Source organism: Mus caroli, unplaced genomic scaffold, assembly GCF_978045245.1.
Source record: "Mus caroli unplaced genomic scaffold, Mus_caroli_1 scaffold_3, whole genome shotgun sequence".
Classification (NCBI taxonomy): Eukaryota; Metazoa; Chordata; class Mammalia; order Rodentia; family Muridae; genus Mus; species Mus caroli.
In genome coordinates, this window is record NW_028227258.1 from 37205305 (window position 1) to 37233048 (window position 27744).

The following is a 27744-nucleotide window of genomic DNA, read 5'->3' on the forward strand; positions in this document are numbered from 1 at the left end:
AACTGTGTGAGGGTGGAAGACATGGCTGGACCGAAGCCAGCATCAAGCCTCGCCTGGGAAAGCGGGCTTCTTAGTGTTTATCTTAAACCACGCCCTGCCTCCAGCAGGGAGGGGAGAGGAAGCGGGTGTGTGTGAACCAATGCTACAGAGAAGGGGCCAACAGAGACATGGGTAAGTTACATAGGGACACATGTTTCTCAAGTCTAACTAACACTCTGTTCTATAACATTGGCATGATTTATGCTATTCCTTATGATTAACTAGGGGTGATTACAAATCTGTCTCCACACCTGGCTTTATGCAATTCTGGGAAATGAAGCCAACACCTCCTAAATGTTAGGCAGAGTTCCTAGCAAGTGTGACGCCACTCTAGCCTTCCCTACTAAACGCTTAAGGAAAGATACATGCCAGGCTTTTCCAAGCTCTTCTTTAAAAAAATAGAAGTGAGGGAACACTTCTTGTCTCATTCTGTCAGACAAATTAACAAAGCTAGATAATATCACAAGGAAAGCACAGGTGCTTGGACCGCCATGTTTAATTTAATAGCAGCTTTGTTCACAACAATACAGTGTCCACCAATAGATGATCAAACTGTGTAACAATATCAATATACAGTGAAAACCAGCCTGGAAGGATATTCTGTTGCAATACAGCGTGGATGAACACTAATGATACTATGCCAAGTAATATAAGCCAGTATCAAGAGAAATACTGTATAATCTCATTTATATAAAGTATCTAAATGAGTCACTTTACAAACAGGAAAGATAATCATGGGGCAAGCTTGAAAGGGGAATCTTGTGTGTAGAATCACAGTTGTGCAAGATGAAAGTGTACTGGAGATACTCACAGTGTGAGTGTATTAGCTACTACTAAAGTGTACTTTTGGAAACAGTATAAACATATGTATTGTGTGCTTCTACCACACTGAAATAAACATTATTCAATCTTAGGAATTATCTGTTATTATTGGTGTGTGTGTGTGTGTGTGTGTGTGTGTGTGTGTATACATGCAGACACACTATATGCTCACATATCAAGGTGCATGTGTAGAGATAAGAGGACTTTTAGGAAGTGGTTCTCTTCTCTCCGTGAGTTCCAGAGATTGAATTTGGGGTGTGAGATTGCAAAGCCATGAATATCCTTCCCTGTTCTTTTAGGCAGTCTTGAGAGCTTTATTTACTGGGACTCTCAGGAGCCCACTCACTCTGGTATGGATGGCCTAGTGGGATTCCTTAAGAGCTCAGAAGGCGAAGGTGGAGGGTGATAAGAGAGAGTGGGAAAGCTTGGGAGGCATGGGCACTTGGGAGGTGGGTGACCACAAACACTTCTAGCCCCGCACTCCAACTTAGAGCAATAGCTGTGGTTATCAACATGGAAGCAAGAGACTGACTGAGGACCCATGGCAGGACCTCAGGCCATCTACCTGGCTTACGATCCGACTGAAGCAGCTCACGTGCTGCTTCCAAGAACATCTGTGGCTGTTTTGAGAAATACCTCTCATTTACTGCCTGAAAGAGCTACTGGGCCAGAAGAGTTGAACTGTTGAACTGTTGGGTCAGATTAAGATTGAGCTAATCAACCTTGACACAGTACACAGAGTGAAGTTGAAAATGGGAGTTTCATGTGAGAGAAACAAAGTTGTTTTTATTAAAAATGAGTTACAAACCAAGTGTGGTTGCTCGTGCCTGTAAGCCCAACAACTCAGGTCTAAAGCAGGAGGGTTGCTGTGGGTTTCGGGCAAAGCTGGTTAGTGGATTCTAGGCCAGTGGAAGTTACAAAGTGAGATCTTGTCCTTTTTGTCTGTTTATTTACTGGATATTTTATATATTTACATTTCAAATGTTATCCCCTCTCCAGGTCTCCCTTCAGGAAACCCTCTATCCCATTCTCCCTCCCCCCTGCCTCTATGAGGGTGCTCCCCCACCCATCTACTCACTCTCACCTTCCCACTATGGCATTCCCCTACCCTGGGGCATCGAACCCCTACAGGACCAAGGGCTGCTCCTCCCTCTGATGTCCACCAAGGCCATCCTCTGCCACATACGCGGCCAGAGCCATGGCTCCCTCCATGTGTACTCTTTGGTTGGTGGTCTAGCTCTGGGGGTTCTGGCTGGTTGACACTGTTGCTCCCCCTAGGGGGCTGCAAACCCCCTCAGCTCCTTCAGTCCCTTCTCCAACTCCTCCATCGGGACCCTGCGCTCAGTCCAATGTTTGGCTGCAAGCATTGGCCTCTGTTTTTGTCAGGCTCTTAAAGAGCCTATGAGGTGACAGCCATATCAGGCTCTTGTCAGCAAGCACTTCCCAGCATCCAGCATCTGCCCAGGTTTGACAACTGTGTATGGGATGGATCCCCAGGTGGGGCAGTCTCTGGGTGGCCTTTCCTACAGTCTCTGCTCTACACTTTGTCTCCATATTTCCTCCTATGAGTATTTTGTTCCCCCTTCTAAGAAGCACTGAAGCAACCACAATTTTGTCTTCCTTCTTCTTGAGCTTCACATGGGCTGTGAATTGTATCGTGGGTATTCCAAGCTTTTGAGCTAATATCTACTTACCAGTGAGTGTGTTTAATGTGTGTTCTTTTGTGACTGGGTCACCTCACTAAGGATGATATTTTCAAGTTCCACCCATTTGCCTGTGAATTTCATGAAGTCATTGTTTTTAATAGCTGAGTAGAATTCCATTGTGTAAATGTTCCACATTTTCTGTATCCATTCCTCGGTTGAGGGGCATCTGGATTGTTTCCAGCTTTTGGCTGTTATAAATATGGCTGCTGTGAACATAGTGGAGCATGCATCCTTACTACATGTTGGAACATCTTCTGGATATATGGCCAGGAGTGGTTTGGCTGGGTCCTCAGGTAGTACTATGTCAAGTTTTCTGAGGAACCGCGAGACTGCTTTCCAGAGTGGTTGTACCAGCTTACATTCCCACCAGCAGTGGAGGAGTGTTCCTCTTTCTCCACATCCTCGCCAACATCTGCTGTCACCAGAGTTTTTGATCTTAGCCAATCTGACTGGTGTGATGTGGAATCTCAGGGTTGTTTTGATTTGCATTTCCCTGATGACTTAGGATGTTGAACATTTCTTTAGGTGCTTCTCATCCATTGAATTTCCTCAGTTGAGAATTCTCTGTTTAGCTCTGTTCCCCATTTTTTAATAGAATTAGTTGTATCTCTGGAGTCTCACTTCTTGAGTTCTTTGTATATATTGGATATTAGCCCTCTATCAGATATAGGATTGGTAAATATTTCCCAGTCTGTTGGTTGCTGTTTTGTCATATTGACAGTGTCCTTTGCCTTACAGAAGCTTTGCAATTTTATGAGGCCCCATTTATCTATTTTTGATCTTAGAGCATAAGCCATTGGTGTTCTGTACAGGAAAATTTCCCCTGTGGCCATTGCTCAAGGCTCTTCCCACTTTCTTTTCTATTAGTTTCAGTGTATCTGGTTTTATGTGGGGGTCCTTGATCCACTTGGACTTGAGCTTTGTATAGGGAGATAAGAATGGATCAATTTGTATTCTTCTACATGTTGACATCCAGTTGAACCAGCACCATTTGTTGAAAATGCTGTCTTTTTTCTACTGGATGGTTTTAGCTTCTTTGTCAAAGATCGAGTGACCATAGGTGTATGGTTCACTTCTGGGTCTTTAATTCTATTCCATTGATCTACCTGCTTATCGTGGTACCAATACCATGCAGGGTTTTTTTTTTTGTTGTTGTTGTTGTTGTTTGTTTTGGTTTTTTTTTTTTTTTTTTAATCACCATTGCTCTGTAGTACAGCTTGAGGTCAGGGATGGTGATTCCCCAAGAAGTTCTTTTATTGTTGAGAATAGTTTTCGCTATCCTGGGTTTTTTGTTATTCCAAATGAATTTGAGAATTGTTCTTTGAGTTGGAATTTTGATGGGGATTGCATTGAATCTGTAGATTGCTTTCAGCAAGATGGCCATATTAATCCTGCCAATCCATGAACATGGGAGATCTTTCCATCTTCTGAGGTCTTCGATTTCTTTCTTCAGAGACTTGAAGTTCTTGTTACACAGATCTTTCACTTGTTTGGTTAGAGTCACAACAAGATATTTCCTATTGTTTGTGACTATTGTGAAGGGTGTTGCTTCCCTAATTTCTTTCTCAGCCCATTTATCCTTTGAGTATAGGATTTGTTTGAGTTAATTTTATATCCAGCCACTTTGCTGAAGTTGTTTATCAGGTTTAGGAGTTCTCTGGTGGAATTTTTGGGGTCACTTAAGTATACTATGATATCATCTGCAAGTAGTGCTATTTTGACTTCCTGCTTTCCAATTTGTATCCCTTTGACCTTTTGTTGTCTAATTGCTCTAGCAAGAACTTCAAGTACTATATTGAATAGGTAGGGAGGGAGTGGCAACCTTGTCTAGTCCCTGATTTTAGTGGGATTGCTTCAAGTTTCTCTCCATTTAGCTTGATGTTGGCTACTGGTTTGCTGTATATTGCTTTTACTATGTTTAGGTATGGGCCTTGAATTCCTGATCTTTCCAAAAGTTTTAATATAAAGGGGTGTTGAATTTTGTCAAAAGCTTTCTTTGCATCTAATGAGATGATCATGTAGTTTTTTCTTTGAGTTTGTTTATATAGTGGATTATGTTAATGGATATCTGTATATTAAACCATCCCTGCATCCCTGGGATGAAGCATACTTGATCATGGTGAATGCTCATTTTGATGTGTTCTTGGATTTGGTTTGCGAGAATTCTATTGAGTATTTTTGCATCAATGTTCATTATGGAAATTGGTCTGAAGTTCTCTTTCTTTGTAGGGTCTTTGTGTGGTTTATATCTAAGTGTAATTGTGGCTTCAAAAAATGAATTGGTTAGTGTTCCTTCTGTTTCTATTTTGTGGAATAGTTTGAAGACTATTGGTATTAGGTCTTCTTTGAAAGTCTGATAGAATTCTCCACTAAATCCATCTGGTCATAGGCTTTTTTTTTTTTTTTTTTTTTTTTTGGTTGGTAGGCTTTTAATAACTGCTTCTGTTTCTTTAGGGATTATGGGACTGTTTAATGGGACTGGTCCTGATCTAACTTTCATATTTGGTATCTGTCTAGAAAATTTTCTGTTTCTTTAGGGATTATGGGACTGTTTAATGGGACTGGTCCTGATCTAACTTTCATATTTGGTATCTGTCTAGAAAATTGTCCATTCAATCCAGATTTTCCAGTATAGGCTGTTGTAGTAGGATCTGAAGATTTTTAAAATTTCTTCAGCTTCTATTGTTATATCTGTCTTTTCATTTCTGATTTGGTCAATTTGGATACTGTCTCTGTGCCCTCTGGTTATTCTGGCTAAGGGTTTATCCATTTGTTGATTTTCTCAAAGTACCAGCTCCTGGTTTTGTTGATTTTTATTTATTTTATTTTTTTGTATATTTCTTTTTGTTTCTACTTGGTTGATTTCAGCCTGGAGTTTGATTATTTCCTGCACTCTACTCCTCTTGGGTGTATTTGCTTCTTTTTGTTCTAGAGCTTTCAGGTGTGCTGTTAAGCTGCTAGTGTATGCTCTCTCCAATTTCTTTTTGGAGGCACTCAGAGCTATAAGTTTTTCTCTTAGCACTGCCTTCATTGTGTCCCATATGTTTGGGTATGTTGTGCCTTCATTTTCATTAAATTCTAAAATGTGTTTAATTTCTTTCTTTATTTCTTCCTTGACCAAGTTATCATTGAGTAGAGCGTTGTTCAGTTTCCATGTGTATGTGGGCTTCCTGTTGTTGCTTTGTGTTGTTGCTGAAGACTAGCGTTAGTGATCTGATAGGATGCGTGGGATTATTTTAGTTTTCTTATATCTGTTGAGGCCTGTATTGTGACCAATTATATGGTTTATTTTGGAGAAGGTACCATGATGTGCTGAAAAGAAGGTATATTCTGTTGCTTTAAGATGTAATGTTCTCTAGCTATCTGTTAAATCCATTTGGTGCATCACTTCTGTTAGTTTCATAGTGTCTCTGCTTAGTTTCTGTTTCCAGGATCTGTCCATTGACGAGAGAGGGATGTTGACATCTCCCACTATTATTGTGTGAGATATAATGTGTGCTTTGAGCTTTAATAAAGTTTCTTTTATGAATGTGGGTGCCCTTGCATTTGGAGCATAGATGTTCAGAATTGGGAGTTCTTCTTGGTACATTTTTTCTTTGATGAATATGAAGTGTCTTTCTTATCTTTTTTGATAACTTTTGGTTGAAAGTCAATTTTATTCAATATTAGAATGACTATTCCAGATTGTTTCTTGGGACCATTTGCTTGGATTTTTTTTTTCTAGCCCTTTACTCTGAGGTAATGTTTGTCTTTGACACTGAATTGTGTTTCCTGTATGCAGCAAAATGTTGGGTCCTGTTTATATATCCAGTCTGTTAGTCTGTGTCTTTTTTATTGGGGAATTGAGTCTATTGATGGTAAGAGATATTAGGGAATAGTGATTGTTGCTTCCTGTTATCTTTGCTGTTAGAGGTTGAATTATGTTTGTGTGGCTATCTTCTTTTGGGTTTTTTGAAAGAAGATTGCTTTTTTGCTTTCTCTAGGGTATAGTTTCCCTCCTTCTGCTGGAGTTTTCCATCTATTATTCTTTGTAGGGCTGGATTTGTGGAAAGATACTGTGTAAATTTGGTTTTGTCGTGGAATATCTTGGTTTATCCATCTATGCTAATTGAGAGTTTTACTGGGTATAATAGCTTGGGCTGACATTTGTGTTCTCTTGGGGTCTGTATGATCTTCCCAGGATCTTCTAGATTTCATAGTCTCTGGTGAGAAGTCTGGTGTAATTCTAATAGGCCTGACTTTATATGTTACTTTGACTTTTTTCCCTTACCGCTTTTAACATTCTTTCTTTGTTTTTGTCTATTTGGTGTTTTGATTATTATGTGACAGGAGCAATTTCTTTTCTGGTCAAATCTATTTGGAGTTATGTAGGCTTCTTGTATGTTTATGGGCATCTCTTTCTTTAGGTTAGGGAAGTTTTCTTTTATAATTTTGTTGAAGCTATTTACTGGCCGTTTAAGTTGGGAATCTTTGCTCTCTTCTATACCTATTATCCTTAGGTTTGGTCTTTTCACTGTGTCCTGGATTTCCTGGATGTTTTGGGTTAGGAGATTTTTGCATTTTGCATTTTCTTTGACTGTTGTGTCAGTGTTTTCCATGGTATCTTCCGCACCTGAGATTCTCTCTTCTATCTCTTGTATTCTGTAGGTGATGCTTGCATCTATGACTCCTGATCTCTTTGCTAGGCTTTCTATCTCCAGGGTAATCCCTTTGTGATTTCTTTATTGTTTCTATTTCCATTTTTAGATCCTGGATACTTTTGTTCAACTCCTTCACCTGTTTGATTGGATCTTCATGTAATTCTTTAAGGGATTTTTTGTATTTCCTCTTTAAGGGCTTCTACCTGTTTACCTGTGTTCTCCTGTATTTCTTTGAGGGAGTTATATATGTCCTTCTTAAAGTCCTCTATCATCATCATCATGAGATGTGATTTTAAATCAGAATCTTGCTTTTCTGGTGTGTTGGGAGTATCCATGGCTCACTGTAGTGGGAGAACTGGGTTCTAATGATGCCAAGTACCATCATCAGGTTTCTCTTGCTTATGTTTTTGCCCTTGCCTTTCGTCCTCTGGTTATCTCTGGTGTTAGCTGGTCTTGCAGTCTCTGACTGTGGCTTGTTCCTTCTGCAAGCCTGTGTGTCAGCACTCCTGGGAGACCAGTTCTCTCTGGGAGGAATTTGAGTATGGAGAGCTGTGGCACAGGGTCAGCTCTAAGATGCAGATGGAAACTGTCTCTGGCCGTTCCTTGGTTCCTGTGTCCTGATGGCTCTGGGTGGGTCCATCTTGGGCCAGGAATTTGAGCAGACCTGTGCTCACAGGTGTGTCAGCAGTCCTGGGAGACCAGCTCTCCCCCAGCAGTATTTGGGTATTGTACTGGCTAGTTTTGTGTCAACTTGACACAGGCTGGAGTTATCACAGAGAAAGGAGCTTCAGTAGGGGAAATGCCTCCATGAGATCCAACTGTAAGGCATTTTCTTAATTAGTGAATAAGGGGGGAGGTCCCCTTGTGGGTGGTGCCATCTCTGGGCTGGTAGTCTTGGTTCTATAAGAAAGCAGGCTGAGCAAGCCAGGGGAAGCAAGCCAGTAAAGAAGCATCCCTCCATGGCCTCTACATCAGCTCCTGCTTCCTGATCTGCTTGAGCTCCAGTCCTGACTTCCTTGGTGATGAACAGCAGTATGGAAGTGTGAGCCGAATAAACCCTTTCCTCCTCCCCAACTTGCTTCTTGGTCATGATGTTTGTGCAGGAATAGAAACCCTAAGACAGGTATGGAGAGCTGTGACACATAGTCAGCTCCGGGTGCCTCTGGAAACCAGAAGGATCCTCCAACCCTGTGATGTTTTTAATTTTTTCTTCCTCTTGTAATCCTGCTTTTGATGAGATCTTGTCTTAACTGCCTTTAACAATCTACAAACTTAGAGGATTATTAGAATTTGAAAGATAAACAACAAACACACTTCTGTCTTCTGCCCAGTTTTGATGGATGGACAGAGAGGATAGTGTGCTTACTTAAGTTGGAGCACAGCATCTCTGTTTTCAAGGTTGGAAAGATGTTTCTTGGTCTTTAAAAAAAAGAGAGAGAATGAACTTAAAATGGACTCTAAATGAATGTATAGACATGGGCGTAGATTTCTGATTTAACAATGAGAAGAGCTATAAAACGGCTTCATAATTTCCATGGAACCTAGGTAGTTGTCCTAATAATTTTCTTTTCATAGAGTGACTCTTACTTGGGTCCTCTGTTGGGAGCCATTTTGCTTGCTTCTGTGAAAGTCTGCCTTTTAGGCAGGGTCAAGGCAGGTCAGGTCTGTTGGCAGATTTCCTGGCCTGCTGAGGCATGGAATGATAAGAGGAGATACACTTAAGGCTCAGGTACTGTGGTGTATAAAAAGACTAGGCAAAATAAACTTGAGGCTGCTTCAGTATTTACTGTCAGTCTCCCCCCCCCCCCCCCATCTATCCCTTGTCTCTTCTTTCTGCCTTTCCTATCTTTAGCCCTTATTCCCCTCTCAGGTCCTGGTAGACTTGTGCCGGCAGACTCCAGCACAGTCCTCTCTAGAAGACTGAGTCCTACTTAGGTTTCTATTGCTGTGATAAAGGCCATGACCAAAAGCATGGACAGGGAAGAATTTATTTGGCTTACGATTCCTGAGTCACACAGTCCATTGAGGGAAAGCAAGACAGGAAGCTAGAGACAGGAGCTGAAGGAGAAGCTGCTTAGTGGCTTGCTCCTCTTGGCTTGTTCAGACTGCTTTGTTGGTATCATCAGGACCACATGCCCAGGGGTGGCGCTACAGTAAGCTGATCCCCGCACCCCAACATACATCAGTCATCATTCAAGAAAATGCTTGCTTCCATTGACATGCACAGGGCTTATTCGTAATGTCATAATCATGACAAGCTCATATGTACAGCCGCCTAGTTGTATTCTGTTCCCTTGTATTCAGTCATTGGCCTCTGGTTCTCATAGTTTCCCACACTCTCTTCGGCAATGATCCGTGCACCTTGGGAAGAGAGGGTAGAGGTAGAGCATAGACAATTCATTTGGTGCTGAGCATCCAGCAGGCCCTTGTTCTCTGCACCTTGGCCAGCTTGCTCATTGCTATTACTGCATACCTATCACATGGGGGTTGAAAGATGCATTACTCTGTGTCTCCTTGCCATGTGGGCGGTAGAGCTGTTTGGTTTTGAGACAAGGTTGGAGAAGTGCAATGGCAGAGAGCAGGTGACATTGGAACAATAAAAGTAAGGGAATGAGCTATTCTCAGTCTGTTCTGTATGACATCGGTTAGAGGGTTATGGCGTAAGAGCTCAGGGTTTGGAGTCATGGGCTCATGGCAATTTTGGAATTATGCTTGAGTTATGCTGGGTGAGGTTCTAGGCTCTATAAAATATGAATAGCTCAATTAGTACAGAGGAAGAGTTGTAAGAAGCAAACAAGGCTCTTATTTCAATTCATTTCTTTTTTTTTTTTTAAGTATTTTATCTTTTGTCATGGGTCAGAACAAACCCCAGCATGGCAAAGAAGGTGGACACCAAGCCCCATCTCTACCTGAGAAGCTGCTGGCACCTGATAGGTCCTAGAAGAGGGTAAATTTTTTTTTTTTTAAGAACATTACCACTGGTAGGTAAACTGTACACTAGTGGAAAGCCACACACCCAAGACATCAATAGCACAAATTGGATTCTGTGTTTTCTTTCTTGTTTTTGTTTTATTTTTTCTAGACGGCTTTGTTCTGTATAGCGCTTGCCATTCTGGAACTTCCTTTGTAGACCAGGCTGGCCTTGAACTCAGAGAGTGAGCTGTCTGCCTCTGCCTCTTGAGTACTGGGATTAAAGGTGTGTGCTACCAATGTCTGACTTACTTTTGTTTTTAAAAGGATACAGAGTTGGATAGCTGTGGAAGAGGGGTTGGGTTTGGGAGAAGATGGGTAGGGGGTTGAATATGGCCAAAAGTAATTGTACAAAATTTTCAAAGAACTAATAAAGGAAAAAGAGATTTTCAGGCCATAGTTGGGAAAAAAAATAAACAAAACCCAAAGAAGTAAAAAAAATTCCAGGCACAATAGGACTGATGCATGTATGGATTTACATATTATGGCAGCACACACAAGACTTCCATAAGTCGAGTGTTCCCAGCACTGAAAGGAGGACTGGCCGTGGGGTCCCACCCACGAGTGGGAGGGAAATATATATTCACCCTCAAAAGGAAAATCGGTTTTCTCTAATGGAGTGTTACTGGTTACATTAGTCACATGCCAAGGCAGGCTTCATGCCTAGGAGTAGTTGGCCAACATAAAACAAACTTCGTGTGTGTGTGGTGTGTCTGTGTGTGTATATGTGTGTGGTGTGTCTGTGTGTGTGTGTGTCTGTATGTGAGGTACGTGGTGTGTGGTGGGGGGTATGTGTGTATGTTTACTTTTTGTTTTGTTTCACATTTAAAAAGCATTTTTACTGATCTTTGGCTTGTTCTGATTTTTGGTTTTGTGGTTTTAGGGGAATAGAATGGTTTAGCAGGTTTTGTTTTTTTTTCTTTCTTGTTTGAAAGAAAAAGTTAGGTAGATAGGTGAAGAGGATCTGGGAAGAGTTGAGAGAGGACAAAAACATGATCAGACTATGTTGTATGAAAAACATAACTGGAAAAAAAAAGAGGTGAAAAGCTCTGTTCTGGAGCACATGAGGACACACACTTACCGGGTCGGAGTGTGAGATGGACTGTGCTCACTCATTCTTCCTGCTCAGAGAATTGGTTAAAGAGATGTGTCACATTTATTTCCTTCGACATCTTTTTTTTAAAAAATACTATTGTTACATTATCTAGAAGTGAAGCCGACGGGTGACATCAATCATGTGCTCCTTTATCTGCATGATGGTTGCTCTAAGGTCAGGAAGAGGGCTGTTCTTTAACTCTCAAGGACTTGGAAAGTGGTGTGTGTGTGTGTGTGTGTGTGTGTAGTCTGTGTGTAGGTGTCTGTATGTGTGTATGTGGGTGTGAGTGGGTGTGTATCTGTGTGGGGTGTGTGTGTGTCTGTGGGGTGTGTGTGTGTGTGTGTAAATTGTTTGGACACAAAACTTGAGGACGTGGCCTTGAAACTGGGCTGACACTTGGGGAGAACTCGGGCCTTTCCGTTCCGATTTCTACTAATCATCCACCTTCCCACAGTCCTAACTACTGATTACCAGATTAAAATTTCAGTTCTGTCTTTAATTCTTAGTAATCTGGATTATAGACTGGGGGTGGGAGGGGCTTCTATAACCGTGCATGCTAATGGACTCCTCAGTGGGGACAGGTGAACTGAGACACCCTCTGCAACAGTTCCTTATCATCACTGCTGACTGCTCCACGCCTCCTGATCTTTCTCGTTCACTCTTCCATCCCATTCAATTCTCCAATAAACTCAATTGCACCAGTATTCTGAATGTTGGCCTCTGGGCTCAAGCAAAGCAGAGGTACACAACCCTGTGTGTTAGCAAACGCGGTGTCACTACCCACTTTCAAAAGATGGCAATGTTTCTTCAGGTGATCTGATTCAGAACTGAGATAACCCTACATAAAGTGTTAATGCTGTTTCTGTTTAGTAAATGAAAACAGTTTTAGGGAATTGCTCCTGCAGTAAGAAAAATGAGCCTTCGTATTAGTTTTGCTCATACAGAACCTGGAGCCACATAAACATTCAATACCATTTTAAACTTTAGGACATGGTATAGCTAGCTATCTTTGCAGCAGCCACTGAGACACAAATGGAAAGCGACCATGTCCTTGTCCAGTAGAGGGCACTCCTGTATTGTAACCAAAGCAAGTCTCAACAGAAGGTAAAGCCCCATCTCCTGAGGGAAGCATCTGTCCTGCCTCCCACTCCTCACAAAGCTCCTCTAGCTTCCGCTCTGTATCAGGCAAGTACCTTATCTACACATTTGGGTTTGAAGTGCCTATGAATGCCTTGCTGGTGTTGTCTAGTTATTCTTTTGAAAATACTTTTTTTTATACTTATGAACAGTCCGCTCTTAGGGATGGGACTGGTGAAGTTTGCAGGGCCTGTATAAATATACAGGGAGCTGACAACATCGCTCAGTGGGTAGATGCGTGCTGAACAAACATGTGGTCCTGAGTTATGATCCCTAACATCTACATAAAACCTGGACATGGTGGTGCACCTCTGGAACCCCAATACTGAGAAGGCAGTAGATATAGGAGCAGGGGTCCCCATAGTTTTCCCGCCTGCCAATCACTGATTGGTGAGCTCCAGGTTCAGCTGGAGAACCTGTCCCCTCAAATACGGTGAAGATTAGAAAAGATACCCAATATCAACTTGGGTCCTCCATATATACCCAGGCACACATGTGTACAAGGACTCCCACATTCCATCATAAACATGTACACGTACTCACAAAGACACACACACACACAAACACAATCAAAGGAAGGAAGACAAAATACAATGACTCTGTGTAATTTGAGAATCTTTAAAAAAGTAACAGCAAGGCATTTAAACAAACATAGGGTCTTTTTGAGCCAAAGCATGATGTTAGTCCAGGAAACCAGCCATATTTAACAAGATACGTGATATTTCCCCCTCCCACTCCATGTTCTCTATCATCCCAGCAATCTCTTCCCCCATGGCATATTCCCAAATGGCTGCTGAAGAAAGGGAGACTTACTGTTACTCAGACACCATATTATATGTACGATATTGCATAAAATGTATATTATATTACGAAAGGAGCTTAGAAATCCAGTCTAATTACTCAATTTAAAGATGCCTGAACTACATTCCAGAGAGATGAAGTGAAGTTCACACTAGTTATGCTTAAGCCTGGACCAGATCGAAGAGGTCTCATCTGCCAGGGTGAGGCTCACTCACACAGGCCCATGGAAAAGGGATGCAAGGTTGGTTCAATATGCGAAAATTCATTAACATAATCTACTATATAAACAAACTCAAAGGAAAAAAATCACTTGATCATCTCCTTAGATGCAGAGAAAGCATTTGTGTTTAAGTTTTTGCCTCTCTTACTCTTCTCTCTCGCCCTCCTTCTCTCTCTCTCCCTCCCCCCTCTCTCCACGTGGCCAGGGCCGGCCTCTCTCCCTCTTTCTACCTTCTTTCTTTCTCTCTGCCTTTGTACAATAAAGCTCTAAAACTATTTAAAAAAAAAAAGAAAAGGAAAGAAAAAAGAAAAGAAAAGAAAAAGCATTTGACAAAAATACAATACCCCTTCATGTTAAAAGTATGGAGAGATCAGGAATTCCAGACCCATACCTAAACATAATAAAAGCAATTTACTGAAAACCAACAAACAGCCAATATCAAATTAAATGGAAACATACTTGAAGCAATCCCACTGAAATCAGGGACAAGACAAGCATGCCCACTCTCCCGATATCTATTCAGTATAGTATTCGAATTGTTAGCTAGAACCATAAGACAACAAAAAGAGATCAAGGGGATACAAATTGGCAAAGAAGAAATAAAGGTATCACTATTTGCAGATGATACAATAGTATATAAAAGTGACCCCAAAAATTCTACCAGAGAACTTCTCCAACTGATAAACAACTTCAGCAAAGTGGCCAGATATAAAATTAACTCAAACAAATCAGTGGCCTTTCTCAACTCAGAGGATAAACAGGCTGAGTAAGTAATTAGGGAAACAACTCCCTTCATAATAGCCACAAAGAGTATAAAATACCCTGGGGTAACTCTAACCAAACACGTGAAAGATCTGAATGACAATAACTTCAAGTCTCTCAAGAAAGAAATCGAAGATCTCAGAAAATGGAGAGATCTCCGATGCTCATGGATTGACAGAATTAACATAGTAAAAATGGCCATCCTACCAAAGGCAATCTATACATTCAATGCAATCCCCATTAAAATCCCAACTCAATTCTTCAAAGACATGGAAAGAACAATTCTCAAATTCATCTGGAAAGGAAAAAAAACAAACAAACAGAGTAGCGAAAACAATTCTTAACAATAACAGAATGGCTGGGGGAACACCATCCCTGACCTCAAGCTTTACTACAGAGCAATAGTGATAAAACTGCATGGTATTGGTACAGAGACAGATACAGTGATCAATGAAGTAGAATTGAAGACCTAGAAATTAAACCAGACACTTACAGACTCTTGATCTTTGACAAAGAAGCCAAACATACAATGGAAAAAAAAAGAAAAGAAAAGAAAAAGAAAGCATCTTCAATAAATGGTGCTGGACTAGCTGCCTGTATATAGAGAAATGAAAGTAGACCCATACTTGTCACTTTGCACAAAGCTCAAATCCAAGTGGACCAAGGACCTCAACATAAAACCAGATACACTGAATCTAATAGAAGAGAAAGTGGAAAAGAGCCTTGAACTCATTGGCACAGGGGGAAATTTCCTAAACAGAACTTCAATGGCTCATGCTCTAAGATCCAGAATTGATAAATGGGACCTCATGAAACTGGAAAGCTTTTGTAAGGCAAAGGACATAGTCAATAAGACAAATCAATAACCTATAGATTGGGGGAAAAAAACGCAACTAACCCCACATCCAATAGAATGTTAATATCCAAAATATATAAAGAACTCAAGAAGCTAACCACCCCCAAACAAACAAACAAACAAACAAACAATCCAATCAAAGAATGGGGTATAGAACTACACCAAGAATTCACAACAGAGGAATCTCAAATGGCTGAGAAGCACCTAAAGAAATGTTCAAAGTCCTTAGTGATCAGAAAAAATGCAAATCAAAACAACCCTGAGATTCCACCCTACACCAATCAGAATGGCTAAAATCAAAACCTCAGGGGACAACTCATGTTGGTGAGGATATGAAGAAAGAGGAACACTCCTCCATTGCTGGTGGGATGGCAAACTGGTACAACCACTCTGGAAATCAATGTTGAGGCTTCTCAGAAAATTGGAACTGTATCTACCTGAAGACCCAGCTATACCACTCTTGGGAGTATACCCAAAAGATGCCCCACCATGACACAGGGGCACATGTTCCACTATGTTCATAGCAGCCTTATTCATGATAGCCAGCTTATTGTGAAGCTGGAAACAACCCAGATGTCCCACGACAGAAGAATTGACACAGAAAATGTGGTTCATTTATACAATGGTGCTATTCAACTATTAAGAATAAGGACATCCTGAGTTTTGCAGGCAAATGGGTGGAACTAGAAAATACCATTCTGAGTGAGGTAACTCAGACCCAAAAGGACATGCATGGTATGTGCTCACTAATATGTGGATATTAGCCAAAAAGAAAAACAAAAAGTACAGAATACCCAAGATACAGTCCACAGAACTCAAAAATGTCAACAAGCTGAAGGGCCCAAGTGAGGACGTTTAGTCCTACTTGGGAGGAAGAAGAAAGCAACCACAAAGAGAAGGGAGAGAGGGACCTGGGATGGAAAGGGGACAGAGGAGGAGATGCCAGATAGGTGGGGATGGGGGGAACAAGATCTGGTATTGGGTTGGGGAAAAGGACTGAAGCCCTGAGGACCAGCAGAAAGAATGGAAATAGGCAACCTTGGGAGGTAGGAGGTTGGAGGGACCCTCCAGAATGTTCCAGAGACCTGGGAGGTGAGAGACTCTCAGGACTCAAAGGGTGGGATCCTAGATGAAATCCCCTACAGTGGGGAAAGCGAACTTGTAAAGTCCACCTCCAGCAGAAAAGTGAAGGATGAGGTTGCTATCCCACAGTCAAAACTCTGACCCATAATTGTTCCTGTCTGAAAGAAGTGCAGGGATGGAAATGGAGAGGAGCCTGAGGAAAAGAAGGTCCAGTGACAGGCTCAAAGTAGGATCCAGATCAAGGGGAGGCCCCAAGCCCTGACACTATTACTGAGGCTATGAAGTACTCACAAAAAGGGACCTATCATGACTGTTCTCCGAAAGACCCAACAAGCAGCTGAAAGAGTCAAATGCAGATATTTGCACCCAAACAATAGACAGAAGCTGCTGACCCCTATGGTTGAATTAGGGAAAGAAGCAGAGGAGAAGGGCAACCCTCTAGGAGGACCAGCAGTCTCAATTAACCTAGACCCCCAGATCTCTCACATACTGGATCACCAAACAGACAGCATACACTAGCTGATATGAGGCCTCCAACACATATACAGTAGAGGACAGCCAGGTCTGGACTCAGTCAGAGAAGATATACCTAACCCTCAAGAGACTGGAGGTCCCAGGGAGTTTAGAGGTCTGGCGGGGTGGGGTGGGTGCGAGGGACAATCCTCGTGGAGACAGGGGTTGGGAAAGAAGGGGATGTGGAACAGTTGGAGGGTGGACCAAGAGGAGAATAAAATCTGGAGTGTATAAATAAATAAATAAATAAATAGGAAAAAAGTTTTTCAATCTACTCAAAGGAAAGGTTTCAATCTACATTTTGGTTCATTTTCTCTACAAGGATACACTGTTCTATAATATAAATTGAGGGCCATCTATATACAAGAAACCACTCAAGATGTTTTTTTTTAATTTTTAATATTTTTTATTACATATTTTCCTCAATTACATTTCCAATGCTATCCCAAAAGTCCCCCATAGCGCTCCCCACTTCCCTACCCACCCATTCCCATTCTTTTGGCCCTGGCATTCCCCTATATTGGGGCATATAAAGTTTGCAAGTCCAATGGGCCTCTCTTTCCAGTGATGGCCGACTAGGCCATCTTTCAATACATATGCAGCTAGAGACAAGAGCTCCGGGGTACAGGTTAGTTCATCATGTTGTTCCAACTATAGGGTTGCAGATCCCTTTAGCTCCTTGGGTACTTTCTCTAGCTTCTCCATTGGGAGCCCTGTGATACATCCAATAGCTGACTATGAGCGTCCACTCCTGTGTTTGCTAGGCCCCGGCATCGTCTCACAAGAGACAGCTATATTTGGGTCCTTTCAGCAAAATCTTGCTAGGGTATGCAATGGTGTCAGCATTTAGAAGCTGATTATGGGATGGATCCTTGGATACGGCAGTCTCTAGATGGTCCATCCTTTCATCACAGCTCCAAACTTTGTCTCTGTAACTCCTTCCATGGGTGTTTTGTTCCCAATTCTAAGAAGGGGCACAGTGTTCACACTTTGGTCTTCATTCTTCTTGAGTTTCATGCTTTTAGCAAATTGTATCTTATATCTTGGGTATCCTAAGTTTTGGCCTAATATCCACTTATCAGTGAATACATATTGTGTGAGTTCCTTTGTGATTGTGTTACCTCACTCAAGATGATGCCCTCCAGGTCCATCCATTTGGCTAGGAATTTCATAAATTCATTCTTTTTAATAGCTGAGTAGAACTCCATTGTGTAAATGTACCATAATTTCTGTATCCATTCCTCTGTTGAGGGACATCTGGGTTCTTTCCAGCTTCTGGCTATTATAAATAGGGCTGCTATGAACATAGTGGAGCATGTATCCTTTTTACCGGTTGGGACATCTTCTGGATATACCTCTGGGTATATCCAGGATATACCTGGGACATACCTCTGCCCAGGAGAGGTATTGCTGGATCCTCCGGTAGTACTATGTCCAATTTTCTGAGGAACCGCCAGACTGATTTCCAGAGTGGTTGTACAAGCTTGCAATCCCACCAACAATGGAGGAGTGTTCCTCTTTCTCCACATCCTCGCCAGCATCTGCTGTCACCTGAATTTTTGATCTTAGCCATTCTGACTGGTGTGAGGTGGAATCTCAGGGTTGTTTTGATTTGCATTTCCCTGATGATTAAGGATGTTGAACATTTTTTCAGGTGCTTCTCTGCCATTCGGTATTCCTCAGGTGAGAATTCTTTGTTCAGTTCTGAGCCCCATTTTTTAATGGGGTTATTTGACTTTCTGGAGTCCACCTTCTTGAGTTCTTTATATATATTGGATATTAGTCCCTTATCTGATTTAGGATAGGTAAAGATCCTTTCCCAATCTGTTGGTGGTTTTTTTTGTCTTATTGATGGTGTCTTTTGCCTTGCAGAAGCTTTGCAGTTTCATGAGGTCCCACTTGTCAATTCTCGATCTTACAGCACAAGCCATTGCTGTTCTATTCAAGAATTTTTCCCCTGTGCCCATATCTTCAAGGCTTTTCCCCACTTTCTCTTCTATAAGTTTCAGTGCCTCTGGTTTTATGTGAAGTTCCTTGATCCACTTAGACTTGACCTTAGTACAAGGAGATAGGAATGGATCGATTCGCATTCTTCTACATGTTAACAACCAGTTGTGCCAGCACCATTTGTTGAAAATGCTGTCTTTCTTCCACTGGATGTTTTTAGCTCCCTTGTCGAAGATCAAGTGATCGTAGGTGTGTGGGTTCATTTCTGGGTCTTCAATTCTATTCCATTGGTCTATTTGTCTGTCACTATACCAGTACCATGCAGTTTTTATCACAATTGCTCTGTAGTAGAGCTTTAGGTCCGGCATGGTGAATCCACCAGAGGTTCTTTTATCCTTGAGAAGAGTTTTTGCTATCCTAGGTTTTTTGTTATTCCAGATGAATTTGCAGATTGCACTTTCTAATTCGTTGAAGAATTGAGTTGGAATTTTGATGGGGATTGCATTGAATCTGTAGATTGCTTTTGGCAAGATAGCCATTTTTACAATGTTGATCCTGCCAATCCATGAGCATGGGAGATCTTTCCATCTTCTGAGATCTTCTATAATTTCTTTCTTCAGAGACGTGAAGTTTTTATTATACAGATCTTTCACTTCCTTAGTTAGAGTCACGCCAAGATATTTTATATTATTTGTGACTATTGAGAAGGGTGTTGTTTCCCTAATTTCTTTCTCAGCCTGTTTATTCTTTGTGTAGAGAAAGGCCATTGATTTGTTTGAGTTAATTTTATAGTCAGCTACTTCACTGAAGCTGTTTATCAGGTTTACGAGTTCTCTGGTGGAATTTTTAGGGTCACTTATATATACTACCATATCATCTGCAAAAAGTGATATTTTGACTTCATCTTTTCCAATTTGTATCCCTTTGATCTCCTTTTGTTGTCGAGTTGCTCTGGCTAGGACTTCAAGTACAATGTTGAATAGGTATGGAGAAAGTGGACAGCCTTGTCTAGTCCCTGATTTCAGAGGGATTGCTTCAAGCTTCTCACCATTTACTTTGATGTTGGCTACTGGTTTGCTGTAGATTGCTTTTATCATGTTTAGGTATGGGCCTTGAATTCCTGATCTTTCCAAGACTTTTATCATGAATGGGTGTTGGATCTTGTCAAATGCTTTTTCCACATCTAACGAGATGACCATGTGGTTTTTGTCTTTGAGTTTGTTTATATACTGGATTACGTTGATGGATTTCCGTATATTGAACCATCCCTGCATCCCTGGGATGAAACCTACTTGGTCAGGATGGATGATTGTTTTGATGTGTTCTTGGATTCGGTGAGCAAGAACTTTATTGAGGATTTTTGCATCAATATTCATAAGGGATATTGGTCTGAAGTTTTCTATCTTTGTTGGGTCTTTTTGTGGTTTAGGTATCAGAGTAATTGTGGCTTCATTGAATGAATTGGGTAGAGTACCTTCTGTTTCTATTTTGTGGAATAGTTTGTGAAGAACTGGGATTAGATCTTCTTTGAAGGTCTGATAGAACTCTGCACTAAACCCATCTGGTCCTGGGCTTTTTTTTGGTTGGGAGACTATTAATGACTGCTTCTATTTCTTTGGGGGATATAGGGCTGTTTAGATCATTAACCTGATCTTGATTCAACTTTGGTACCTGGTATCTGTCTAGGAACTTCTCCATTTCATCCAGGTTCTCCAGTTTTTTTGAGTATAGCCTTTGGTAGAAGGATCTGATGGTGTTTTGGATGTCTTCAGGATCTGTTGTTATGTCTCCTTTTTCATTTCTGATTTTGTTAATTAGGATGCTTTCCCTGTGCCCTCTAGTGAGTCTGGCTAAGGGTTTATCTATCTTGTTGATTTTCTCAAAGAACCAGCTCCTTGATTGGTTGATTCTTTGAATAGTTCTTCTTGTTTCCACTTGGTTGATTTCGCCCCTGAGTTTGATTATTTCCTGCCGTCTACTCCTCTTGGGTGAATTTGCTTCCTTTTGTTCTAGTGGTTTTAGGTGTGTTGTCAAGCTGCTAATGTGTGCTCTCTCTAGTTTCTTTTTGGAGGCACTCAGAGCTATGAGTTTTCCTCTTAGAAATGCTTTAATTGCGTCCCATAAGTTTGGGTATGTTGTGGCTTCATTTTCATTGAACTCTAAAAAGTCCTTAATTTCTTTCTTTATTCCTTCCTTGACCAAGGTATCATTGAGAAGAGTGTTGTTCAGTTTCCATGTGAATGTTGGCTTTCTATTATTTATTTTGTTATTAAAGATCAGCCTTAGTCCATGGTGATCTGATAGGATGCATGGGACAATTTCAATATTTTTGTATCTGTTGAGGCCTGTTTTGTGACCAATTATGTGGTCAATTTTGGAGAAGGTACCATGAGGTGCTGAGAAGAAGGTATATCCTTTTGTTTTAGGATAGAATGTTCTGTAGATATCTGCCAGATCCATTTGATTCATAACTTCTGTTAGTTTCACTGTGTCCCTGTTTAGTTTCTGTTTCCATGATCTGTCCATTGGTGAAAGTGGTGTGTTGAAGTCTCCCACTATTATTGTATGAGGTGCAATGTGTGCTTTGAGATTTACTAAAGTTTCTTTAATGAATGTGGCTGCCTTTGTATTTGGAGCATAGATAATCAGGATTGATAGTTCCTCTTGGAGAATTTTACCTTTGATGAGTATGAAGTGCCCCTCCCTGTCTTTTTTGATGACTTTGGGTTGGAATTCAATCTTATCAGATATTAGAATGGCTACTCCAGCTTGTTTCTTCATGCCATTTGCTTGGAAAATTGTTTTCCAGCCTTTCATTCTGAGGTAGTGTCTATCTTTTTCTCTGAGATGAGTTTCCTGTAAGCAGCAAAATGTTGGGTCTTGTTTGTGTAGCCAGTTTGTTAGTCTATGTCTTTTTATCGGGGAGTTGAGTCGATTGATATTAAGAGATATTAAGGAAAAGTAATTGTTGCTTCCTGTTATTTTTGTTGTTAAAGTTGGCATTCTGTTCTTGTGGCTGTCTTCTTTTAGGTTTGTTGAGGGATTACCTTCTTGTTGTTTCTAGGGCGTGGTTCCTGTCCTTGTATTGGTTTTTTCCTGTTATTATCCTTTGAAGGGCTGGATTCGTGGAGAGATAATGTGTGAATTTGGTTTTGTCGTGGAATACTTTGGTTTCTCCATCTATGTTAATTGAGAGTTTGGCTGGGTATAGTAGCCTGGGCTAGAATTTGTGTTCTTTTAGTGTCTGTATAACATCCGTCCAGGATCTTCTGGCTTTCATAGTCTCTGGTGAAAAATCTGGTGTAATTCTGATAGGCTTGCCTTTATATGTTACTTGGCCTTTTTATCTTACTACTTTTAGTATTCTATCTTTATTTAGTGCATTTGTTGTTCTGATTATTATGTGTTGGGAGGTATTTCTTTTCTGGTCCAGTCTATTTGGAGTTCTGTAGGCTTCTTGTATGTTCATGGGCATCTCTTTCTTTAGATTTGGGAAGTTTTCTTCTATAATTTTGTTGAAGATGTTTGCTGGTCCTTTGAGTTGAAAATCTTCATTCTCATCCACTCCTATTATATGTAGGTTTGGTTTTCTCATTGTGTCCTGGATTTCTTGGATGTTTTGAGTTAGGATCTTTTTGCATTTTACATTTTCCTTGATTGTTGTGCCGATGTTCTCTATGGAATCTTCTGCACCTGAGATTCTCTCTTCCATCTCTTGTATTCTGTTGCTGATGCTCGTATCTATGGTTCCAGATTTCTTTCCTAGGGTTTCTATCTCCAGTGTTGCCTCCTTTTGGGTTTTCTTTATTGTGTCTACTTCCCTTTTTAGGTCTAGTATGGTTTTGTTCATTTCCATCATCTGTTTGAATGTGTTTTCCTGTTTTTCTTTAAGGACTTCTACCTGTTTGATTGTGTTATCCTGTTTTTCTTTAAGGACTTCTACCTGTTTGATTGTGTTATCCTGTTTTTCTTTAAGGACTTGTAACTCTTTAGCCATGTTCTCCTGTAATTCTTTAAGTGAGTTATTAAAGTCCTTCTTGATGTCCTCTACCATCATCATGAGATATGCTTTTAGATCCGTGTCTAGCTTTTCCGGTGTGTTGGGGTGCCCTGGACTGGGCAAAGTGGGAGTGCTGGGTTCTGATGATGGTGAGTGGTCTTGGTTTCTGTTAGTAAGATTATTACGTTTACCTTTCGCCATCTGGTAATCTCTGGGGTTAGTTGTTATTGTTGTCACTGTTTAAAGATTGGAGCAGACTCTGTGTTTCACTCACCCGAAGTCTCAAAATCCTGTGGCGGGTGTCGTGGGTAGCTGGCGGGTGTCAGCCGACCCTGCGCTCTAGCTACCCCGGTGCTGGTCAGGCCGGAAGAGTCAAGATTATTTTTGTGAGGTGTATCAATTAAAAATGTTCAGTAGGGGCTGGTGAGATGGCTCAGTGGGTAAGAGCACCCGACTGCTCTTCCAAAGGTCCAGAGTTCAAATCCCAGCAACCACATGGTGGCTAACAACCATCTGTAACAAGATCTGGCGCCCTCTTCTGGAGTGTCTGAAGACAGCTACAGTGTACTTACACATAATAAATAAATAAATCTTTAAAAAATAAAAAAATAAAATAAAATAAAAATGTTCAGTAAAGTCACAACTCAGTACACACACACATGATATTTAAGAAACAGTCGTCAATGCATATGGCACAAACATTTTTTTTAAAGGAAACACTACATACAAAGCAATGTGAGAACACGATTTATTTTCTTTTAAAAGACTAGTTCATGTATATCTTAAGGATCATAAAGCAAATGAAGTTCTAATTAGCTTTTACTTCATTAGCTTTGACAAGGCTGGAGACCAGTGCTGATAAGATGACGAATGAGCCTGGCATTAGCATGATGGAGAAAGAAATCTGACATCAGCTTAGCTCTTCAGCGTTGCTCCAGACTCTGAGAAGTTGACTTATTCCTTCTTAAAGAATCGCTTGGCCTCGACTCCTTCATATGTGTAGGTCTGAAAGATGTTAACAGACATAAAAAAGAATGTGCCATTAAGGTAAAATCTCAAAGAAACAAAGGTAGTAAGATTAGAATCCATCCTAGCATTTTTTTTTTACCTGATAGCATTTTATGAAGATACAGGATAGAACCATTAAAATTACATTTGTGTTTGTAGGCATTTATGTTTTTTGTTAAAATAGGAATTACTGTATGTATATAAGTAAGCACTTCAATAAATAATGCCATGTATATGTCTTGTAATATATACATATGCATACACATATATACATATATGTACATATATACACATATACATACATGCACATAAACACATACACAAACATATATACATATGTATATATATATGAAAAGATCAAAATTATTACTCCACATCACTTTCGTCTTTGGAATGTATTTACTAATGTTTCTTACAACTCACCTGGATTAGTTCATTACCAGAAACCTCTCGGACGGCAATCAGCTCCTTTCCATTGTCTACACGTGTGAATTTTCCAATAAGTTTATTTCCCTCAATGGTCCAGGTCCCCTGTGTCACAGTAATAAAGCAGCATTTATTATAGTCTTGGATATATTTAATATAACAGACGCACATCTACTCACAGTGACCCTCTGGGTGATATGAAGTCATATTTACATCTATGGAGACTGAGAAATGACAGAGTCAGAAAGAGCACTGTACATGAGCTATGGGACTCAAGGCTGTGTTGGCAACTGTTGAGCACCGCACCCAGGAGAGTTGCTACATGCTGGTGAGTAATGGCTCTCATTAGTGGTAAGTTAGGTGTTCAGCAGTTACACAGTCAGGGCAGGGTGGAGAGGTTGCTTGGCTGGTAAGAGAACTTGCTTCACAAGCACGAGGACCTGAACTCAAATCCAGGATCCACCATCAAAGAGTGTGATCGCATGTGCCTGACACCAGTGCTGCAGAGGACAGAGATAGGATCACTGGGCCTCCATGGCCACCAGCCTACCTCAGGGTTCAGTGAGATACCCTGTCTCAAGGGAATAAGATGTGGAGCAGGGCACTTGATGTCCCCCTCTGGCTTCTCCCTGTGTACCTATCGCACGCATGTGCGTGCGCGTGCCACTGCAAATATATTTGACTAGAAAAACTCCAAGACGACTAAAAAAGGTTTTGAGAAATTATCTGGAAAGCTGATTACCTAATTTTTTTTATCTTCTACATTGAAAGGGACATTCTTAATGACCTATGATGCACTAGACTCTCAATTTGGTTACTTGTTCATTCATTAATTGTTTAATTATTGTTTTTGTTTTTTTTTTTTCAGATAAGATCTCATGTAGCCCAAGCTGGCTCAAACTTAGGCTGTATCTGAAGATAAGCTTGGCTTTATGAACCCCAGTTCCCAAGTCCTGGGACCACAGGCCTTGTGACCATGGCCAGTTTTTATATAGTGCTGGAAGCACAACCCAGGGGTTTGTGCTTGGGGCGGTCTCCTGATTCAGCTACATTCCCTACCGTTATTGTTCAAGTACATTTATAAAGCAGTTATTAAGTTTGAATATCACGAACACTGCAGGCTTGCGGGCCACCTTCATGTAGAGTTGAAAACATAAAACTTTCCTTTTCCTTGAGCCTATCCCTGCACTCAGTCAATCTAAGAGCATTAGTCTAGGTCTTATTATTCAATATCGCTTTTTCACAGATGTGTATCATAATGAAATATTATATTTAAACATTTTGCCAATGTGCGAAATATAAGAGATAAATGAACTTCACTGGTCTCTTCAGTAAATGAAAAAGGTTTGCATTAGCTGCCTCATTCAATGGGATAAACCACTTTGTATTGGTTGAAAAAAAGTCAAGAGTGCACTGCTTATAAAAAAATGTCCGAAAGAGTCAGATGCAGTTATTTGCACCCAACCAATGGGCAGAAGCAGCTGACCCCTGTTGTTGAATTAGGGAAGCCTGAAAGAAGCTGAGAAGGGTGATCCTGTAGGAGGACCAGCAGTCTCAATTAACCTGGACCCCTGAAATCTTTCAAACACTGGACCACCAGACAGCAAACACCAGCTAATAGGAGGCCCCCAACACGCATACAGTAGAGGACTTCAGGGTCTGTGTTCATTCAGAGATGATGCACCTAACCCTCAAGAGACTGGAGGCCCCAGGGCTTTTAGAAGTCTGGTAGGGTGGGAGATGAGGGGGCATCCACATGGAGACAGGGTGGGGTGGGGAGGAGGTGTGGGATGTGGAACAGAGGGTGGGTGGGGAAGGGCAGGGAATGGAATATGGAATGTAAACAATGAATTACAAATAAAATTGAATTTTAAAAGAATGTCTTACAGTGAGCTCCGTTCCATCTGCTAGACTGTAGGGAAAGTTTACACCGAGCTCAAACACAACATCAATGCTTCGGAAGTTGCTTGATTCTTTGACTGTGAATTTATTTCCCTCCTGTGTGATTGTCAGTTTCAGATTGTCATGAGCTCCAAGCTTCCTCTTCATCACATTAATGCCTGCAACGGAGAGAGGTTGGAAGGGGCATGAAATCAGAGTGTCACCGAAAGGGTTTCTCTTTCCAAGTTCTGTTTTGCCTTACTCATCTTTATTTTGTGGGTATGGAAAGAGCAAATCGTGTAGTGTATGCTCAACACCACCAAAAATGCTTCCAGAGTAAAAAGGGGAAGCTCTGGCAGACCCAGAGAAGGTTCAAGCTGCTTTTCCAAAGTAAGAAAATGTAAACGAAGCTACAAAGTGTAGCACCTTAGCCCTGGATAACAAAAACAAGATCAACAAACCTTTTGCTTCAATGATCAGCCAAATTTCAGCAATGTCAAATGAAGAATTACAAGGTATATTCATATATTAAAGAAACACAACCTCAGGTCTGGGTATTTATTAATTTCCAACACTAAAATTGCATTTATTTGTTTTGTTGTTGTTGTTTGAAACTGGCTCTTGATATGTAACCCAGGCAGGCCCCAAACTTGCTGCATAGCACAGGCTAGCCTATAATCTTTTCACTCTCAAGACTGTTAAGATCTCCAGTGGACACCACCATGGTTTGCTTGCCTTGTAATTGTATTGACTCTTTGTGACATTTCTCACTGGCCTAAGCCAGAAAAATTATTAGGAAATTTTATGATTAATTCATTATAATATGAAATTTTATAAACTTCAATTCAGGAACCCTAAAGTAAAAGATAATTTATTCAGGCTTTATTTTGAGCAATGAAACATTTTTGCCTAGTTTGTAGTGTAAGCTACTATAATATTAGTAGGCATTTATAGTATTTAAATTACACCTCTGTGAAGAATATACAGCATTTTATGGTTATTCCTAAAGTTAGATAAGTTAGAGGAAAGAATTACATATAATTTATTTAAGCTGAGTTTTGATAAAATTCTTTTCTTACTTTATTAAAAGATCCTTGCTTTTTTAATCCCCTATAATCCCGTGGGTTTTTTTTTTTTAAGCTCTGGAAATTATAACTCACTATAATATTCTTTTTTAAATGAATGCAAACATGTCAGTTTTTAATTGCACATGTGCAATTACCAGGCAAGGGAAGAAACCACAGGTGTCTCTTTCTTTGGTGTGTTTCAGAGAGCAGGGCTTGCCCGAGGGAGACAAGATATTCTTCCTAAAGCAGGAGGTGCAAATATGGATTTCCTGGCTCTGAAAAATCAGTCAGCTAGAGCCTTACCACATCATAGGTCATTCAGTAACTACACAGACAGGAGAAAACAAACAGACAGGAAGCCAGTGCTTACCCATTTTCTCCATGAACTTTTCATAGTTCTCGTTCCGGTCTACTTTCCACGTGCCGTCGAATGCCATGATCTCAGCTGTGTGTGTCTCTAGGAAAGCAGAGGTCCAGTCCTGTCCACTAGAGAGAATTTATTCTATTTCTTATCTTCGAACCAATTCATACTGTGATGTGGAAGTTCGAAGTTCAGGAGATAACCTAACCGCCTCACATGCCAGGCTCCTTTGGTTTCTCTTCCCATGCTTTCTTTGAATCTACTGCTGGGATTCAACTGAATTAAAATCTGATGATCATTCCTCCTCTGTCTTCAACTACAGCATGTAGGCATTTTTATTTCAAGAGTTAGGTCCAGGTAATGATGGCTGACACTTTTAATCCCTGCTCTCCGGAGGCAGAGGCAGCCA

General features: G+C 40.7%; 1 protein-coding gene and 1 long non-coding RNA gene across 3 annotated transcripts; one reads left to right on the forward strand and one right to left on the reverse strand.

Annotated features, from left to right (window-relative positions):
• Positions 1–25723, forward strand: LOC147005455 (uncharacterized). Of its 2 annotated transcripts, none has more exons than XR_015046600.1 (3): positions 1–171; positions 24190–24354; positions 24895–25723. It is a non-coding gene; the product is annotated as an uncharacterized LOC147005455 (long non-coding RNA). The 2 variants fall into 2 exon arrangements; XR_015046599.1 differs by having other exon boundaries at positions 24208–24354.
• On the reverse strand, positions 23327–27516 carry Fabp2 (fatty acid binding protein 2). The gene is made up of 4 exons (XM_021158811.2): positions 27345–27516; positions 25914–26086; positions 24024–24131; positions 23327–23597 (listed from the first exon to the last, which is right to left on the reverse strand). The coding sequence occupies exons 1-4, from the start codon at positions 27409–27411 to the stop codon at positions 23547–23549; spliced, it is 399 nt and encodes a 132-aa protein (XP_021014470.1). The 5' UTR covers positions 27412–27516; the 3' UTR covers positions 23327–23546.
• Positions 27517–27744: the final 228 nt, after the last annotated feature.